The sequence below is a fragment of the Nuphar pumila genome, chromosome 7 (genome assembly GCF_984573655.1).
Source record: "Nuphar pumila chromosome 7, dmNupPumi1.hap1.1, whole genome shotgun sequence".
NCBI lineage: Eukaryota > Viridiplantae > Streptophyta > Magnoliopsida > Nymphaeales > Nymphaeaceae > Nuphar > Nuphar pumila.
The window spans coordinates 120,006,769-120,027,715 of NC_143255.1; the positions used below are offsets into that span (position 1 = coordinate 120,006,769).

At 36.3% G+C, this 20,947-nt stretch overlaps 1 protein-coding gene across 2 annotated transcripts in view; it reads left to right on the plus strand.

The window, feature by feature from the left end:
- Nucleotides 1–6,265: 6,265 nt before the first annotated feature.
- The window catches only part of LOC149833205 (sphere organelles protein-like protein), a 69,266-nt gene continuing 54,584 nt past the window's right edge, over nt 6,266–20,947 (plus strand). For both annotated transcript variants that reach the window (XM_090014982.1, XM_090014983.1), the window contains exons 1-3: nt 6,266–6,568; nt 9,999–10,063; nt 12,201–12,470. In XM_090014982.1, coding sequence (XP_089871108.1) covers nt 6,371–6,568; nt 9,999–10,063; nt 12,201–12,470 — 533 coding nt within the window. In that variant the 5' untranslated portion in view covers nt 6,266–6,370. The remainder of the gene's footprint in view (nt 6,569–9,998; nt 10,064–12,200; nt 12,471–20,947) is intronic.

Consider the following 20,947-nt stretch of genomic DNA (forward strand, 5'->3'; position numbering starts at 1 on the left):
TTATGAATGCAAACGATTATAATGATTTCCAATACTGAAAGTTAAATGCTAAAGCCATAACGACATCTTATAAGGAATACAAAATCCTGCAAAGATCATTACTTAAGAATGCAAATGATTACTACGATTTACAATACTTAAAGTTAAATGCTGAAGCGATAACGATTTATACTAAGTATTACAAAATTCTGCAGCGATCATTGCTTATGAATGCAAACGATTACAACGATTTACAGTACTGAAGGTTAAATGCTAAAGCCATAACGATATGTACTAAGGAATACAAAATCCTGCAAAGATCATTACTTAAGAAGGCAAATGATTACTACGATTTACAATATTGAAAGTTAAATGTGTAAGCGATAACGGTTTGTACTAAGGAATACAAAATCCTGTAATGATCAGTAATTAAGAATAAAAACGATTACAACGATTTACAATACTAAAAGATAAATGCTAAAGAGATAACGATTTATATTAACGAAGACAAAATCTTGCAACGATGATTACTTAAGAATGTTAAACATTTAAATAATTTATACTACTGAATGATAAATGCTGAAACGATTATAAATGATTTTAAACCATTTACCTCGTCTAATTTTAGACCATATAAAATGAACTTAGTAATATCTTGCTTTACATTAATTCTAGACCACCAGTCGATCTTTGGAAAACCACAAATCGTAGGGCCACACTAAGGCCGCAACACTACAATATGCTCCTACGGTTAGGTCTACAAAATAAATATATTAGTAAGACTATAACCTTCAATACTTTTTTTTTTCTACTTTTCGATTTTTATCAATCATTGTGTAATTCGCGATAAGACAAATCGTTCTATATGTATTATATATGAATCATTATACCAAATATTGTCCTAGAGCGATATATACAATAACATCTGTATCAGTCAAGTGAACTTGATTTGTTTTTTACTAAGTCTAAACATCGTGTCGATTTATTTATTTTTTCTTGTCCATCATTTTCGAATGTCATTGTGTAAATCGCGATGGAACGTATCATTTTCTAGGACAAAGCTCACGAAGAAAAATCACAATAGGATATTCAAACAAATTTGGCTCGATTATTTGATGGGTTTAGGTGAGATGGTTGTACAGATCGTGATAGAACACCTTTTATAACAAATAAATCGCGATCGCTTATATACAACTGATTGCAAGCCAATCGTGATCTCTTATAAAAAATAAATGCGATCACTTTTATGTATGAAGGCCGAACATTACAACAATTTGTTCAGTAGAACTTATGTGTTACAATTATTAAAAAAATAATTAAATAATTACAGAATGTCATGCTATAAAAAATAATTATACAATTGTAACAAAGAATTATAGAATTACAATAAATAATTATCGGGATAAAAATAATCGTTATCGTTTATTTAGTGGCACTTGATGACTCATATGGACTATGACATACAAATCGTCTCTTTCTTTTTCTTGGTGGACTATATATCCTTGGTAGCCTTTTGGTTCCTTCGATCTTATTATAAACACTGATCATCATCTCTACCAGTGACTGCATTTGTCTTCTCAAATTGCTCACCTCCTTCCGCAAGTCTTTATTATTCCTCTTCAACATCTCGAAACTTGTGTTGGAGACTACGTTCTCTTTTGTGAGTTGTGTTTGCTCCTCATCGTGTATTGTTACTGAGATAATCATTGTTATAGACGGAGGGAGACAATGGACATGTTTTCTATGCTGAGATGCGACATGATGGGGGACATGAGAGAGGCATGGGTTCCCAATATTCTCAATCTCCATATTTCAACTCATGGGTTCCCAATACTTTTGGAAATAGTCAAGATCATATTGTCGTTCTTTATAATCATATGCTATGACACAAACACCTCTTTTGTTCCAGCTATACAATTATTCTCTGTAGCGTTCGTGCCAATTCACTTTTCTAGCCCCATCGCTATTCGTCTTCCTTCTAACTTCTACAGGCTTCTTTAAGATAAACTGTCCCAAGCCAGATTGTAGGAGAACTCGACTATCATGCTACAGCTCGGCTTCATAATTGCTAAATAGCCAAATATCGCGGTCAGACAGACTCGCACTCTCAGCAACAAGCTCTTGATCCTCGTCCTCCCCATCTCCATGCGGTCTCCACACTACTTATACATTGAATATTATGGTTTAGGTATAGACGATTATTCATGCTAATGAATGCTAAATATTAAAATTATTTATAATAATAAATGCTAAATATATTACAATGACTGTACTAAGAATGCAAACGATTACTACGATTTACAGTACTAAAAGATAAATGCTAAAGCGATAACAATTTATACTAACGAATACAAAATCCTGCAGCGATGATTACTTAAAAATGCTAAACATTTCAATGATTTATACTACTGAATGATAAATGTTGAACCGATTGTAAATTATTCTAAATCATTTACCTCATTTAGTTGCAGACCATCTAAAATGAACTTAGCATTATCCTCATTGATATTTATTCTAGCTCACCAACAAATCTTTATAAAATCACAAATTGCAGGGCCACATTGAGAACACAACGAGACAATATGCTCATATGCCCAAGCCCACAAAAATAATATATTAGTAAGACTACAACTTTCAACGAGCTTAGTCTACAGGTACTAAATATATAGTAAACAAATACTTGAACAAATTGCCAAAACCCCCTGACAATTTTCATACCCTTACTCGCACAGTAAAGTTAATTGTACAAGTGTGCGAGCATAACAACACCCCATGCATAGTTGTCGACTTCATCTAAGTCTTCCAAGAATTGCAGCCACAAGTAACTTATTCTTGAACCAGAACAATCAGAAAATAAAGTAAGACCAAAAAAATAAAGAAGGAAGTCGCGCAACTCTTGGCCAGCTCTTTAATATGCATATGTAGTGGACCGACCTTCACATTTATTATGAAAAGAAAAAACTTTCATCGATGTGGAATTAGTTTCACCAGAAATACATTGACTCTAGTCGTTCATTCCTAAAAGGCAGTGCACTTTTTTCTTGTGTTATACCTTGAATCTCGTAATAGGACAACACTGTCATGACACTTAAGGCCAATAATTTGTGCAACATCTTCTACGGTCATGGTGATCTCAAAAGAGTCAAACTGGAATGCGTTCGTCTGATGATTCCACTTATTTACCAAGTGGGTCATGGTGTTTCAGCACGTTTCAAAATAACGATGGTCGAGAAGGCTGCCAAAGTGCATATTTCGTAATTGATCCTTTTGATATTCATTCAACTGTCCATACCACGACAGAACTATAGGCCACTGCCACCGCCCTCCGAGCTTTTCACCTGGTGCTCTACTTCTCTTATGACCTTCCTATAATAAAAAATAGCATATTATTCGTATTAATTGTAAACTAGTCTCATTAGTACTTCTACACCTCGCTGTAGACAATAATCGCTATAATTAATAATTGTTGCACACACACTATCACAGTAATCGCTATACATAGCAATAAATATCAAAATAATCGATATACATAGTAATAACTATCACAATAAATCATTCACAGTAATCGTTATACATTAATCGTTATCACAGTAATCGCTATACATAGTAATCACTATCACAGTAATACATATCATAGTAAATCATGACAGACAAGATCAATTTACGTACCTTGGTCATAATTTTTTTCTCTTCATCCATCCTCTACCTTTCTTGTTGCTCTGTCACCTCTCACTGCTTTTCTACTTCTTTCGTCCTTTGCTCCATCGCCTCCCTCCTTTGCTTTTCAATTTCTTTTTTTCTTTCCCTTTCCTTCTCTTCCTCATCCTGCTTTTTTCTTTCTCTTCCTCCTCCTGCTTATTCCTTTCTCTTTCCTTATCTTCCTCATCCTCCTTCTCCTTTCTTTGCCTTTCCTTATCTTCCTCATCCTCCTTCATTTGCCTTTCCTTCTCTTACTCGTCCTCCTCTTTCATTTGCCATTCCTTCTCTTCCTCATCCTTATGTTTCTTCCTTTGTCTCTCATCTTTCATCTTCATCATTTGCCTTTCCTTCTCTTCTTCCTCATTTTTCTTCTTTAATTGTCTTTCCTTCTCTTCCTTATTATTTTTTGGCCTTTCCCTCTCGTTCGCATCCTTCTTTATTTGCCTTGTCCTTATTTGCTTTTCAAAATATTTCTGCTTCATCAATTGCCTTTCCTTCTCTTCCTCCTACTTATTCTTCTTCAATTGCCTTTCCCTCTCCTCTTCCTCCTCCTTATTCTTTTTTTGCCTTTCGCTCTTATTCTTTTTTTGTCTTTCATTCTCCTCCTCCTTATTCTTCCTTTGCCTTTCCTTCTCCTTTGCCTTCTTCCTTTGTCTTTGCTTTTCGTTCTTCTCCTCTTTCTTCCTTTGCTTTTCCTTATCTTTGTCGTCTTTCTTTTTTTTCATCTTTAGTTCTTTCGCATTCCTCATTTGGTCTTCAGCCTCAATATTTAATGGATAATCCTCCGTATAATACAATTTCAACATTTTGTCCCTGTCCTTATCATTCTCAATCTTCATTATATTTTGGTACCTTTCATAACGCTCATATAGATAGGACTGACGTGTAACTTCTCTAATATTCATCCCATAGAACGAAGAGGGATTTCTTGTTTGAGGAGCTTTAGACATTGCTAACTTGCATAATACATAAATTTAACCGCATCATTATATGTTACAACTGCCTCCCCAAGTATATAATAATACAAATTATCTCATTCATTACACAATCACCAACATTACAAATCATCACAATATTTGACTTCATATGTAAACATCATTGTAAGATTTAGCAAGCTTAAGTACAAATCGAGGTAACTTCATAAATACACATCACTAGTACTTTAAATATATAAATCATTACTGGTTCAAACTTATAAATCGTTGTATAGATCGCAACCTTCATAAGTACATATCGTTGTAATGTTTGGCTTCATACATATACATTATTGTACGATTTATCAAACTTAAGTACAAATCATGGTAGTTTCATTAAATCATTACTGTTTCAAACGTATAAATCGTTGCTGCATCGAACGTACAAATCGTTGTAGAATATAACCTTCGTAAGTACACATCATTAAAATGTTTGGCCTTCATAAGAACAAATCATGCTAACTGTTTTTCGATGCCCAGAAGGTGGATATGTACAAATCGATTTGTTTCAGGTTGAAATTAGGTTTTATTTAGCTTGAATAATACAACCGGTTGTAAGATTTAACATTTATATTTATAAATCGATTTGTTTGCATAACAAAACCTTGGTAATCCGACAATGGAGGAGAAACACCCAGAAGGTAGGCACAACCGATGGTGGCAACAATGCTGTCATTGCGCAGACGATAGTAAAGGATGCTCCAACGGCAACAGACGACGAAAAAGGGTGCTCCGACGACAGCAGACAACGGGAAAGGGTGCTCCGACGACAGCAGACAACGGGAAAGGGTGCTCCGACGTCAGCAGAAGACGGTACAACTGCTACTCCAGTGTCAGGAGACGACGACAAAGTTTGTGTCATTAAAGGAAGCTCCTGTTACAACAGATGATGCAAAAATTTACTGCTTAGGGCGAAAACGGGACGTTTGTACTATAAAGAGTTAGCATCATTTTCGAATCGGCGTTTCACTTTTCTAGATGGAGGATCTCGAACCATCGTTTTCCTTTTTTTGAATGGAGGACACTTTTGTCATCTTCCTGAACCGTCGTTTCATGGCAAGAATGGCGGGAAATAGTACTTATGTCTTTGCAATCACACCCGATTACAATGCTAAGTGATGTAGACACACACGGGGATACGAGCCCCATGAGCTTATATAAGTGGCGCTCATTAGGACCCCCAAAGACGCACTATGACTAACGGTCGTCTTCGGGGGGGAGGGACATATAACCTGCTTCCCTATTTCTGGGCTTAGAACTTGTGTGATCTTACCAATTTGGTGACATTCACAAGTTTGCGTATAAAATATATGTAAAATATATTTATTATTATCAGAGAGGCTCCGTTTGTTGGGCCAAAGCATAATGTCACCTTGTGTTGGGATGTTGCAAGTTCGAATCCCAAATGGTCCGTTTGTATAACTGGTAGGAGCCTCCCTTAGAACAGGGAGGACACCTATTTTAAAAAAAAGCGCGCTCCATTCATGAGTCTTAGGATGTGCACGGACAGGACAGTACACGACTCACCGTCCTTGTCCTCCTCTGTCCGTGAACCAAACGCAAGCTTTACAAATAGTGTTGATGAAATTATACATTCGATTCATACCGTTCGCGGACTCTCTGTGTGGCCATCGGTAGGGTTTTAGCGCCCGCGGAGCGTTGACAGAGGTTGGATTGAGCGAAGCTCGCGCGGGAGGGACGAGACGAAGGAGGGAGCGATGGAAGAGAGGGCGACGCGGATCCGCGTGGCGTTCAAGGGCCGGGGTCTGCTGAGCAAGGCGCAGAGGTCGGAGGGTCTGAGGCGTTGCTGGCTGCTCCTGAACCCCAACACCGTCACCACCATCTCCGACCTCTCCCTTCACATTCTCCGCGCATTCGACCTCGAAGACGCCTGCCCTAACGGCCTCATCCTCTCGGTACCAACCCATCCGCGTTCCTCATCCTCCACCGACTCTTCTTCTTCTTCTTCTTCTTCTTTTCATCGGTTCGAATAGCGTTCCTCATCCTCCACATACTGCCCTAACGGCCTCAGAGTTCCGTATGGATATGAATGCGTTTTCTGACCAGTGATAAGAATGCTGAGATTCGGCGACAGTGCGTCGATGGGAGATTGATTTGTATCCTTGTTTGCTATGATTTCTTCTTTTCATTGAGCGTGAATGTAGTTTCAATATTCTTGCCATTTGGGAGTAGCCGAGAAAGCCAGTAATGTCGCGAGTTATACAACATTGTGTGCGATGATTAGGCTGTTTCTCCTCCATTCATCACAATGGTTATGGTTATGTTTTTTTTCTGATTTGAATTTTTACGAGGTTTGATTTCGTTCCGCCATTTGTTCGACATCTCTTTGTGATATAGGGAGTGACACTCACTTTTGAAAGTCGATTTGCTCTGTGAATTGACGTTATTCCAAGTTAATCTAAAAAATATGAAAATAAGGTGATTTGTACTCAATACTTCCATGCCTTAAGTAGCACCAAATTCTAACTATACATACACATGGCTTAATGTTTGCTACCCTCGTGGGTGAGGAACCCCCTAGTGAAAAACTGTAATATTTTTATTTTTTTGATGTTTTTTGCACAATATACATGTTTGGGTAGTAGAAATCGGTGATTGGATCAATGTTATTCCAACCTGTATGTAAGATTCTGTGGAGCGTGAAAAATCAACAGCCTACAATGTACCAAATTTTCAACCCTCATAAAATTGTATTTCTTTATTGAAGAAATACGATCCAAGAGTCAATTCTTACTATTTTGACCATGTTCCTGGAGTTAGATTTGGTCAAAACAACCTTCCACTATGAGTTCCAACAAGGGGGTTCCTTACCCACGAAGGTACCATCTCTCTCTCTCTCTCTCTCTCTCTCTATATATATATATATATATATATATATATATATATATATATATATATATATATATATATATATATATATAGAGAGAGAGAGAGAGAGAGAGAGAGAGAGAGAGAGAGAGAGAGAGAGAGAGAGAGAGTAGGTGGTAGCTGCCTACCACTTTTATAGCCTACTGCCAGCCTAAAGGGATTTGGAAGGATTTTTTCTAAAATCTGACCATACAAATGTGATCTACATGCTTGATTTTATAGGAATCGTCTCTTGGGTCGTTCGATTCCGACATACAATTAGGTTTTTATAAGATTTAAAAATCAATAGTATAGAATTTTAAAAAATATTCAAAGCCTAAAAAAGCACCTTTTTTATCAAAAAAATATGATCCAAGTGTCATTTCCTAGCAAATATTTGCACAAAAAACCCGAATACCCCTATTCACTGGTTGTAGGTTGGCGGTAGGCTCAAAGAGTGGTAGGCAGCTACCACTTTTCACATATATATATATATATATATATATATATATATATATATATATATATATATATATATAGTGATAGGTGTCTGACTGACCACATATGTGCTTGACCGAATGGATGCACACATGATGGACGCTCAACAAGCGTTCATGTAAAAAAGAGCCTTTAGCGGTGCTTTCAAAGCGCCACTAAAGGTCTAATTTCTGCCCAGACCTTTAGTAGCGCTTCAAAACACTGCTAAAAGGTCTTTTAAACACGAACACTCACTGAGCTGTGTCCATTTTGGTCAGGCACTTATGTAGTCAAAAGCCCTGACTAGGCACCGACTAGTCCGCCTAGTCGGTCTAGGCGTAAGTAAAACACTTAGGCTTTACAATTCCTAGGTGGGTACCGTAAAAGGTACAAATTTTACTGACTAGGCACCAACCACCAACTGAGGCACTTAGTCGGCGACTAAGCTGCTTCCGCCTAGACACAAGAGCAGTTTAGTCATTTATTATTCTTTTATATATTTTGGTATTTATATATATGTGATTGTGTTTATGTGATTTGTTCTATGAAATCATGAAAACATGCTTAGTTATTATATTTATATATATGTGTGTGTGCTACTTTGCTTTTGGGATTTTTTTGTGAAACATTGAAAGCATGCACAATTAATTTTAATTGATTATGCTTTTTATATATGTATGTGTTACTTTGTTTTTGATGAATTTTTCTATAAAAGCCTAAAAGCATGTTTAGTGTTATGAATTATGTAATATGTTATTTATATATGTATGTGTTATTGTGCTTCTGTGAAAGGTTGAAAGCATATTTTGTTAATTATACTGAATATGTTATGAATAATTTAATATATATATATATATATATATATTATATAATTTGTGTGTATACAATTATATATATGTGTATTCTGGTTATGTGTATTAGTATATTTTATGAAAGCATGTGTAATTTTGTACTTGTGTAATGAAAACATCTTATTAGTAAAAAAATAAAACATATTTTTTATGTATATTTTGTGTACCTTTTTATATTTTAATTGGGGTACCGAATAGTCCCACTTATTCCTTGACTAGTTTTTTTAGGGGTCTACCTACTAGGCACCGCCTAGCGCTTTTGTCTACATAAGGTTAGGCACCTATCACTCACTATATATATATATATATATATATATATATATATATAGAGAGAGAGAGAGAGAGAGAGAGAGAGAGAGAGAGAGAGAGAGAGAGAGAGAGAGTAATGCTACGGTGCTCTAGGAGTACCTACCCCGACATACTAGAAATCATGCTTGTAGGTTGTGTCTTCTCAATTAAACCTTATGGATGTACTCAACATAGTTTATTATATATATATATATATATATATATATATATATATATATATATATATATATATATATATATATATATATATATATATATATATATATATATATATATATATGAATGAAACTGGAGTGTCTGGCGTACTAACATGACTGGAGTCACCATATGTTGACTGATATAGCATGGCCCGCTCTATTTTAATAATATGTGATATGCAAGAGAATGCAGCATGCTGTAGCAGTCATGGTAAACAATGTCTCAGGTTTCGGTATCAATTTTAAGAATATCTGCATATAATTTAATATATAAAATGCTAAAAACAAAATAAATATAATATGATAGCCAACACTGTCATTGAATGTTTTCAAAGGTTTATTAATCTAATAATCATTAGCCTGGTCAACAAACTAAATTGGCTGGTCTAGTTATGAACTTTTGGCTTTGTATTAGCATCTTGCATCCTCAGATATTGATGTGCATGGTACATCAGCATGTATTTTTCTATAATATTTTTGTTTGGCTTTTATATATGGTGTTGTCATGATTTTGAGTCTTTTGACCTACGTGTATTTGTTTTATGTTCCATCCTATAGAACTCATCAATCTCAATAGTGTTTTGTTTAATTTTGATCCATTATACTGTTTTTTCATATTTGAACTGTGTGTGTTTTTATTGCAGATTGATGGTTTTGTATTACCATTTTTTGAGTCAGTTTGCATTCTGAGGGATGGTGATATGATCAGGTCGGTTTCTTTCTTTGTGTGCTTTTACCTTGCAATAATTTTTTCATGCAACTAGTAGTATCTACAGACGATTGTAGTCTGCTTGGAACAGCTTGTAAATGTAAAAATAATGCAATTTATGAGCAAAATCTAATCAATTTTCAATAGTTGAAGTGACTTTTCATTATGGAGTCAACCCAAAACTAATATAGCATTATCTTTAGATTCTTTACAACCCTCTTTTTAAAATATCACTTTTCTAAATGGTTCTTTGGCAAACGTAGAAGTATGACAAATTGAATATATGCTAGCATTTCCTAAAGCTGTATATGTGTGTCGAGATAACATTAGCAATTTGATTATGAGAATTATTATTAGCAATAATTTCAGACCTTGCAAATAGTTTGCTGTCCTGATTGAAAATTATAGTGATTTTAACATTTATCTGCTCAATAGATCTCAAATTTTATTTTTTCCTTGGAATAGGAAGAATGTTTTTTGGTATGAAACAAGCTTTATAGTTGAAGTTGCATTTGGCTTGTGAAAACACCAAGAACCAGAAACCTTACGTAATAGTAATTGATGTGTATGCCATCCAGGCATCTCAAAGCACCAACGTTCTCAGATGCTTAGTTAGGAACATGGTCTATGAGTAGGTTCGCGAAAATTGACTTGTTGGAGTGTTTTGTAGACATTAGCCTAGTATTTTCAACAGCAAATAATACAAATGTTGCCTCCCATTTGGTCCTAGTGCCCCAACCGTAGAATCTATGATCATGGACTAGGTTCACAAAAGTTAGTAGCCTTGCATGTGCAGAGTTGACCTTTTCTATTTTTCTCCTTCCCTTTTTTCCATAGCATGCTACTAATAGATGCAGTTGATTTGTTTTGCTTTTGATGTGCTTTGCAACATTATTTTTCCATGAAGGATGGGAAACCATCCTCCGGATCAAAGACCTAGTCGCGCTGGCTAAGCCTGCCATACTTACGATCACTATCTTGATGGGTGTAAACCCGTGATGCATCCCTTGCCACCATGGAGTCGCTAAGCTTTGACTGAGCAAGGGCTTATCCCTTGCCCTCATTAATACATAAGGCTGATACTCATGGGACTGAAACCCTATCCACCCGCGTAGTGGCCAAGTCCCCCTCCACTGCATCAAACCCCTTGTGGCTCACATTATTTTAACTTATTGAATGTAAGTTATTCTCCTTTTTATGCTGCCACCGCTCCATCATTAATGGGGTACTTTCATATAAGGGGTCTGGCATGCTTTTTGGGCATGCCTCTTGAAATTTGTCAAACAAAAAAAGGAAATGTCATCACCTCTATGAATCCAGTGCTAGTCTGTGGATCTGGATATCTCATTTGTGCTGTTGCCTGTATCTCAGCCAATTCCCTTTCTTATCGTATGTTACCAGGAGATTCTATATGGTCCTTGCTGAACCTATAACACCTTATAAGTCCATATTTTATTAGTAATGCACATTTTTCTTTGTTTCAAAACAATTTTCTGGTTTCTTTGTGCTGTAAATATGCAAAACATAGTTTAGTAGTGTTTCACGTTTTTCGGCTCAGGTTTAGCTAACTTTTCTTTAATTATGAATTAGAAGAGCAATTAAGTATGGTTTCTAAAAGATCCATCTCCACATTCCTTTACACTGTGCCATTCTTTTAAAAGTTCTCATTCTGTTACCTTGTAGTTAGGTTGGTTGAATATCAATATTTGGTGAATGTTAGCTGTGCTTTTGCCATTAGAATTAAACAAGTGATTCTTGGATATATTTTTATTTATATTTTTCAATATTCTCAATTAGGTACGTGAATCTGCCTTTTCAGACAGCACGTTAAGCAATGTTTAATTGCCTTTCATGAACACATGAATTTTTTTCATAGTACTGTTTGATTGTATTGCAATATATTGTATCTACTTATGTTCAGCCTTCTTTTTTTCTTAAATTATTTTTTCTTTCTTTTATTTACAATAGGTGCTTGAATCTTGCCTTTTCAGACGACCAATGATTCACTAATTAATATTTGAATGCTTTTCATAACAGATGCACTTTGTTAGTGGTTATTGTTGGATTATATTGCAATATCTTATATCTACTCATGTTCAGCTTTCTTTTTTCTTATATATATATTTTTGTTTGACAGGGTGAGCAGGAAGGATGATCTTTCATTGGCGGTTGTAGAAGCTGAAAATGAGATAAAGCAAATTGATGGCTCTCAGATTGTTGAAAAGCAGCCTTTGCTCTCGGGTGTGAAGCTTCTGGCATATGATGAATTTGAAAAGGAGGCTGGAGGATACCAGAGTGAATATGGAAGTGAATCTGATCATGATGGGGATGATTTGCACTCTGAAAGACCGATGGTAGATGTAGTTGTGAAGAAAAGGAAAAATCCAAATGAAAAGCAAGAATCAAGGTGCTATATCTTCTTTTACTGTATCACATGCTTTAATTACAACTTGTCTGCATGATCTGGATTTCCAAATGATGATCATTTTCATATTTGGGATGAATGTATTGACTGCCTAGTTACAAAACTCAGACTACTAACCTATCTTTCCTCTTAATCAACAAACGTCTTGCTTCTTGAAGTGAAAAATAATTGCATCTGGCTTTATCATTGTCGTTGTTGTCAACCTTATCTTTGGGATTTCTTTTTCCTTTTTCAACCTTGAATCTGGTCCCTTTGAGTAAACAGAAAGATTTTCATTTTATCCCTTGTGCCTCTTTCGTGTTCTTTGAGTTACTTTTTCTTCGTCGTGGTATTCTGAAATTCATCTTGTTTGTTAGGCTGTAGTACCAGCAGAGATAAGATGCATTATGTTTAATCCAAGGTTGTAAGTATCGTATCGTTACCCGTATTGGTCGTGCTCAAAATAAGATATGTATCGTATCGTAAAAACCATAATTTTTAATAAAAAAATTTCAAAATTTCAAAAAAACTATGAAAATCAGAAAAACCAGCAGAAATTATAAAAAAATCACAATGCATGAAACAATGATGAATTATACAAAATACAACCATAAAATCACATATGAAACATTGATGTCTCTATGCGCTGCATAAGACATCATCAAACATCAACTATTTCACAAGAACAATGCAAAATATTAAATATCTTGCAATTAAAAACATGTCACAAAACTCATACTTTCATATTACATAAATAAAAATATTATGGCAATAGTTGCACTCGATTTTCAATCGGTTTTCACTCGTTACTTGAGTGCCTCATTGCCATGTCAGATCATCTGATGTCATCTTTGTTGAAGGAGTGTGGAGCTTGATTTCTACGAGTGCGTATCGTATCGATAATCCTCATAGTAACGATATGTACGATATGGTACGATATGTACAACATTGGTTTAATCTATTTGATCTATTTATTTTTGTTGCATTATCGGTTCACCCAGGATATTTGTTTGACAAGCATGATGGCTTAGGTCATGAACATGAGGTTTTATGGACTTGAATAATTCATTCTATATTTCCTTTTAGCATGAACAATGATACTATTTATCAGAGCAAAGAAAATAAGAGATAGGAAGACGAAGGGTACTGAAGATAGATTTTCATTAGCTTAAAGAATGAGAGGTTACAATATGATAAAGGGGGCGACCCCCACCCTCTAACAATCAAATAGAATTTGGGCACTTTTGGACTCCATACTTTGACTATACCACTACTATTATGCTGAAGTACAAAGTTTCCCTTATAAATACAAATATGTACATATGACACAACTATATGCATATCTCAATAGTCCCCCTCAAACTTGACATGATGGTAACTAAATCAATCCAAGTTTGGAGAGGAATGTTCTAAAATGTCTTGGTGGAAGACTCCTTGTGAATACATCTGTAATTTTCTCTTTAAAGATCACATGCTCGACAAAGATAATTTCATCTTCATATGCACGCCTAGTAAAGTGACAATCAATCTCAATATGCTCTGTTCTCTCATGAGACTGGATTCTTTACAATGTGAATTACACTCATGTTGTAACAATACAAGGAAATATTTTCATGTGTAGGTATTCCAAACTCTCTTAGCAACCATCTAATCCATATGAGTTCCACTGTAACTTGGGCCATGACCCTATATTCTGACTCAGTTGTAGATAAAACCACTCTCAGTTGTTTCCGGCTGAGATCAATGAGCTTCCAAGAAACACAGAAATCCGACGTAGTGAGCCTATCTAGAGTGAATCTTCCAAAGTCAGCATCACAATAGGCTCGAAGCTTACATAAGTTGGATGAAGAGAAAAACATACCATACGACATAGTGTCTCTGAGTTATGTAATAATCCTAACCACAACAACAAGATACACTAACCTTGATGAGCTCATAAACTGACTCACTGCATGAACCGCATAAGAGATGTCATGCCTTGTTATAGTTAAGTATATCAAGCTTTCAACCAATTGCTTATACACAACAAGATCATCTAATTCTTCTCCATTTGATGCTCTTACTTTCATGTTAGCTCCCATAGGAGAGTTTACTCTCTTAGTATGATCTGCTAGCTTTGCTTTTGATACCAAATCAATTGCATATTTGTGTTGAGCTAAGTTCACCCCTCGCCTTGAGTAAGCTACCTCAAGACCCAAAAAGTATTTTAGAATCCCCAAATCCTTCATCTCAAATACTTTAGCCAACTTCCTCTTAGTGTTTTGAATCCTTTATACATCACCTGTGATAATCATATCATCTACATACAGAGTATGCCTTCCTTGATTTGATGATAATACAAATAAGGTTGGATCATGGTGATTTTGCTTAAAACCTAATGACCTGACAATTGAACTGAACTTCTCAAACCAAGCTCGTAGAGCTTGCTTGAGACGATATAATGCTCTCTTCAATTTTCACTCTTCTTTCAGGATCATAATATCTTTATGGAAGCTCTATATATACTTCTTCATCTAAATCCTTATTCAAGAAGACATTCTTGTTAGACAGGGCAGATATCGTGCATTTGTATTTGTATCTAAGTTTGGATCCGGATCCGGATCCGGATCCAAACTACTTTTGTGTAACATGTCCAGCCAATATTGGGGCATACTTGTAAATACCTGTAACCTATTAGGGTTACTTGTAAAGTACCTTGTATTAGGTTTTGTTATATAAATTAAAAGGTAGAGATCACGATTCCCATTCTCTTTCTTCTCTACAGTTTCCTGATCGTTGATTCTGGAGAAAACTTTCATGGTATCAGAGCGAGTCTGATCCGAAGGTGTGTCCCTAAGAGATCTTATTCCCTTTTCTGTCTCCCTTCTAACCTTTTGCTGTTCTACGTTTTTCATTCTGTTCTTCATCTTCAATATTCTGTTTCCAAGCATTTCTTGCTCTCTAGATTCTCGTTCTTATTAATCTTTTCTTTCAGACCAAATACACAAATCAGATCAGCCATCTGGTTTGCGTCAAATCAGGTTCAGATCTTTCTCCTTTTTTTGAAATCAGTTTCAGGACAACCCTTCTATTCCAAATCAGTTTCGTGACATCTTTGGTATCAGATTTGCGTCAAACTGATTTGGGTCGAGTTATTTTCACACAAATCAGTTTCACGACAAACCCAAACCAGTTTCACGATATTTCTTTTCAGTTTTGCGTTAAATTCATTCTCGTTGTTCATCGGATCTGTGTGATAGATCTGACACCTCATAGTATTTCCCAGATCGATGCATTAAATCTGACTATTGGTTAGAGTCAGTCTGCAGACTTGATTTCACCTGTTCTTCTCTGTTTTCATTATTGCTGTGTGCAATCTAAAAAAAAAATAGATATAATCTTCATTTTGGTCACTTCTTTGATGCAATCAAAATAGATCTGTGTATCAGACCTAACTTTTCTCATTCACGTTGAATATTCGAGCTCTCTCCTAAAAAAAAAGGACGAGGCTTATTTGTTGCATCTTGGTCTGAGACCATTTTACATACTGATTGCACACGTCAATTTTTTTTTTAAAGTCATGGATTCTTCTTCCCATTCATTTCTCTCATCTAATTTCCTTGGTCAACTCATTTCTGAAAAGCTTACCAATTCCAATTTTTTGATTTGGAAAAGACAAATTCTTCCATTCATTAAAAGCCAAGGTCTCTCTGGACATCTAAATGGATCAATCTCAGCTCCTCCAGAATTTGTTATACAAGAAACTAGGATGGAAATGAGGATGATTTTATCCAACAAATTCCAAATCCCCAATACGAGATTTGGATGAAGCGTGATCGAGCTGCAGTTGCCTTTATTATTTCTACTATCTCTCAAGAAGTATTGGTGGGAATTCCAGACGAGTGTTCAGCAAAGGAATTGTGGGACAGGCTGGTCAAGACATACTCTCAAATATCAGAGGCTAGAATTTCTTTTCTTCAGCGTGAATTTCAACTATTGACTAAGGGCTCCATGTCCGTCATGGGGTATTTGAACAAAGTTAAGAGTATCAGTGATCAACTAACCATTGTAGGGTATGAAGTGACAGATAAAAACAAAGTCAGGCAAACCTTGAATGGCTTGGGACCGGAATTTCATGTTCTTTCGACTTCATTGCTATGTCTACCCGACTTACCGTCATTTGATGACTTGTAAGCAAAACTACTTCAATATGAGATGACTTTGAAGGGGATGTCACATGAGACTGGTGGACAGGTTCTTGCTACTGGGATTTCTTTTGGTCAGGGACGTGGGGATAGTAATTTTGGAGGTGGCAGAGGACGAGGACGAGGTACTCCAGCGGGGCATGGGTTACTCCCTACTCCGAATGTTACATCAATTTATAATGTAAAAAATGTGCCAACATGTTATCTCTGTAACAAGCGAGGTCACATCAAAGCCAATTGTTGGCACAATCCACAAAACAAAGGAAAGTTCCAAAAGGCTGACAGCTCGTCAGGACGAAAAGATAACTCTTCAAAGTTTGGTGGGGATGTGAAAGAGCTTCTCTTGGCCACGTTGTCTGATCTTGATCTGAAGCGTGATGATAAAGGAGTGTGGTACATTGATTCAGGGGCAACTACTCATGTAAGAGGTAATGCAGGTAAATTCTCTAATTTAATCACCTATTTTGGAAAAAGTAATATTGTCACTGGAGATGGGTCACACCATCCCATCACTTACATTGGAAATGTTTCTATTCCCTTGTCTAAATCCCCACTTCATCTTTCCAATGTCCTGCATGCTCCAGATATTAAGAAAAATATAGTTTTCGTTTCTAAGCTTGCTGATCATACCAATTCTTCCATTGAATTTACTCCGTCTTTTGTTTATGTCAAGGATCTACAAACGAAGAAGACGTTCGCTAGAGGGGAACGCTGTGAAAATATGTATGTCTTCCAGGAGGATCCTTCTACTTGTGTCCGACCTACCTTGAAGTCTCCTTAATCTATGTCGTCAAAGAGTATTCGTGTGTTTAGTTTGCAATCTTCAAATAAATGTAATAAGCCTGATTTTTGGCATTCTCGTCTTGGTCATTGTGGTAGAGTCTTTGTTGAACGACTGGTATCTAATGAAATTATTCCTGAATCTAGATTGATTCCTAGATCAGATGATAAAATATGTTCTAGTTGTCAACTGTGTAAGAGTCATGTTCTTCCTTTCCATTCAATAAATGAAAGAGCTTCAAGGCCTTTTGAAATCGTCTGTTCTGATGTGTGGGGACCGACCCCTGATTCCTCTAATTCTGGCAGCAGATACTATGTTATTTTCATCGATAATTTCTCTCGTTTCACCTGGATATACTTCATGAAGAATAAATCGGAAATCTTCTCTATTTTCCGTTGTTTTCATGCGTTTATTAAAACTCATTTTTCTTGTAATATTTTACATTTCCAATGTGATGGTGGGGGGGAATACTCCTCGGGAATTTATCAATTACCTCAAAGATAGTGGAATAAATCGTAGAGCATCTTGTCCGCATACACCTCAACAAAATGGAGTTGCAGAACGGAAACACCGTCACATTGTGGAGAGTGCTATGAGCATGATGCACGGAAGTCGTGTTCCCATAGGATTATGGGCAGAGGCTTTTCATTCTGCTGTTTACATCATTAATTGTCTGCCCATGAAGATTTTAGAAAATAAATCACCTTATTTCACTTTATTTGGAAAGCATCTTAATTATGATGAACTAAATTTTTTTGGCTGTATGTGTTATGTTCATATTGACTCTTCTCTGCGAAATAAGTTTCAGGCTAAGGCATCAAAGTGCAGATTTGTTGGATATGCAAATCACCATAAAGGGTACAAATGTTATGATCCTGACAACAGGCGAATCAAGATATCTAGAAATGTAGTTTTTGATGAAAATGATTTTGGAGATAGAGAATGTGTTTCTGCCCAAACCAATATGAACGCTTTTTTCTATGATCCATGGCTTAGTGCAGAGCTTTTTCCTGAAACAAGCAATGCGTGTTCTTCCTCCTGTGCTCCAGGGATATCCTGTCAAGATGGAAACAACAGAATACAGGAACTTGAAATAGACAATCCTCCAAAGATTGATAAGTTTGCTGGGCAAGTTTATAGGAGAAGAGAAAGGTCCCTTTTGACCCCAAATAATATTGAAGAAGGAGCTCTTACGTCTTATCCACCTAATGACACCGCTACTTCTCCAATTCCGAATACCGTAGCATTCCCGATCCGACGATCAGAAAGAGCCGACATCCTATTGAAATGTGAGTTAGTTATGAGAATTTCACCATGTATTTTCAGTTATTTTTGTCTCAGATTGAAAAAGAGACCGAGCCTAGACATTTTCATCAAGCTATTAACTCCAAGAAATGGATTCAGGCCATGAATGAAGAGATGGAAGCTTTATACCAATGTCAAACATGGACAGTTGTCCCTCGACCTTCAGGTAAGAATGTTGTTGTGTCACGATGGGTTTAGAAGATCAAATACAAACCGGATGGGAGTGTTGAGCGATACAAAGCTCGTCTCGTAGCAAAGGGATTCACCCAAGAATTTGGACAGGATTATGATGAAACCTTTAGTCCAGTCGTGAAAATGGGCACAATTCACATTGTTCTTTCATTGGCTGTAGATTATGGTTGGAGAATAAGCCAGCTAGATGTGAAGAATGCTTTTCTTCATGGGGATTTGAAGGAAGAAGTATACATGAAACAACCGCCAGGGTACACAGAAGGAGATTCAAAGGAGTATGTTTGCAGATTAAATTGAGCCCTCTATGGCCTGAAACAAGCGTCTCGATCTTTGTTTGAGAGTTTCTCCCTAGAAATTCAAAGACATGGTTTTTATCGATTGCAATTGGATCATTCTCTTTTTATTCATCGAAGTAAGGAGTCTACTACCTTCTTATTGATATATGTCGATGATATAATTATTACAGGAAGTAGTGAGAACCATGTTCAAGAGACTAAAAATCTTCTGAGCCAAAGATTCAAAATGAAGGACCTTGGAAATCTTCGGTACTTTCTTGGAGTAGAGGTGGATAATCAAGAAAATAAGCTTACTTTGACCCAACATAAATACACTCTCGATTTGTTAGAAAAGGCTGGAATGAAGGATTGCAAACCTCTTGCTACTCCTAGTGCGCTTAACCAGAAATTAAGTACGCAAGACGGAGACTTGTATCATGATTCCACCAAATATCAGAGTTTAGTGGGAATGCTTCAATATCTCACGTTTACCAGGCTTGATATCACATATTTAGTCAATCAAGTTTCTCAATTCATGCATGAGCCAAGAACAGGACACATGGATGCAGTAAAAAGGATACTGAGATACTTGAAGAGTATTGTTAGCGATGAACTTTTGTACACTAAAAGCAGAACCATAAGTACTGCTCATGACATCATTGCTTATTTAGATGCAGACTGGGCCGGAGATCCTGATGATCGGAAGTTAGTTTCAGGATACGGGGTTTTCATTAGTGCCAATCTTGTTTCCTGGAGTAGTAGAAAACAAAAGACAGTGGCTAGATCTAGCACGAAAGCCGAATACAGGGCGATGACTGCTGCTACGGCAGAAGTAACATGGACTAGACATTTGTTAACAGAATTAAAGAAACCGATTGCTAGTTGCTTTCTCCTTTGTGACAACCAAAGTGCTATTCAAATATCTCTTAATCCTATTCATCACAGCAAGACCAAACACATTGAAATTGATCAACATTTTATCAGGCAGAAGATTGAGGAAAAAGAGATTGAGCCCCATTATGTTAGAACAGAAGACCAAGTGGCTGATTTGTTCACTAAGGGACTCACAAAGTGTCGTTTTTGGTTCCTAAAGAGCAAGTTGTCTGTGATTCAAAATCATGCACAACTTGAGGGAGACTGTTAGACAGGGCAAATATCGTGCATTTGTATTTGTATCTAAGTTTGGATCCAGATCTAGATCCGGATCCAAACTACTTTTGTGTAACATGTCCAACCAATATTGGGGCATACCTGTAAATACCTGTAACCTATTAGGGTTACTTGTAAAGTACCTTGTATTAGGTTTTGTTATATAAATTAAAAGGTAGAGATCACGATTTTTCCATAAGGGAAAATCGTGAATAGTTGCAGCCCATTCTCTTTCTTCTCTACAGTTTCTTGATTGTTGATTCTGGAGAAAACTTTCAATTCTTCACATCTAACTGCCACAAACTCCAAGACTTAAGAGTTGCCACAACAAACACGATTCTAATGGATGTCATGTGTGCCACAGGAGAAAATGTTTCTGCATAATTTATGCTATACTGTTGACTATGTCACATGGGTGCGGGTGCAGGGGTGCGACACTTTCAAAAAACCTCGACGCGGGGGTTCGACAAAAATATAAAAAATTATATATATATATATATATATATATATATATATATAAAGTCCAAAAGTTGGACATAAATGACCCTGGGTGCGTTGACTGTACCCAGGGTCAGGTTGATCGCATCGGGTGTG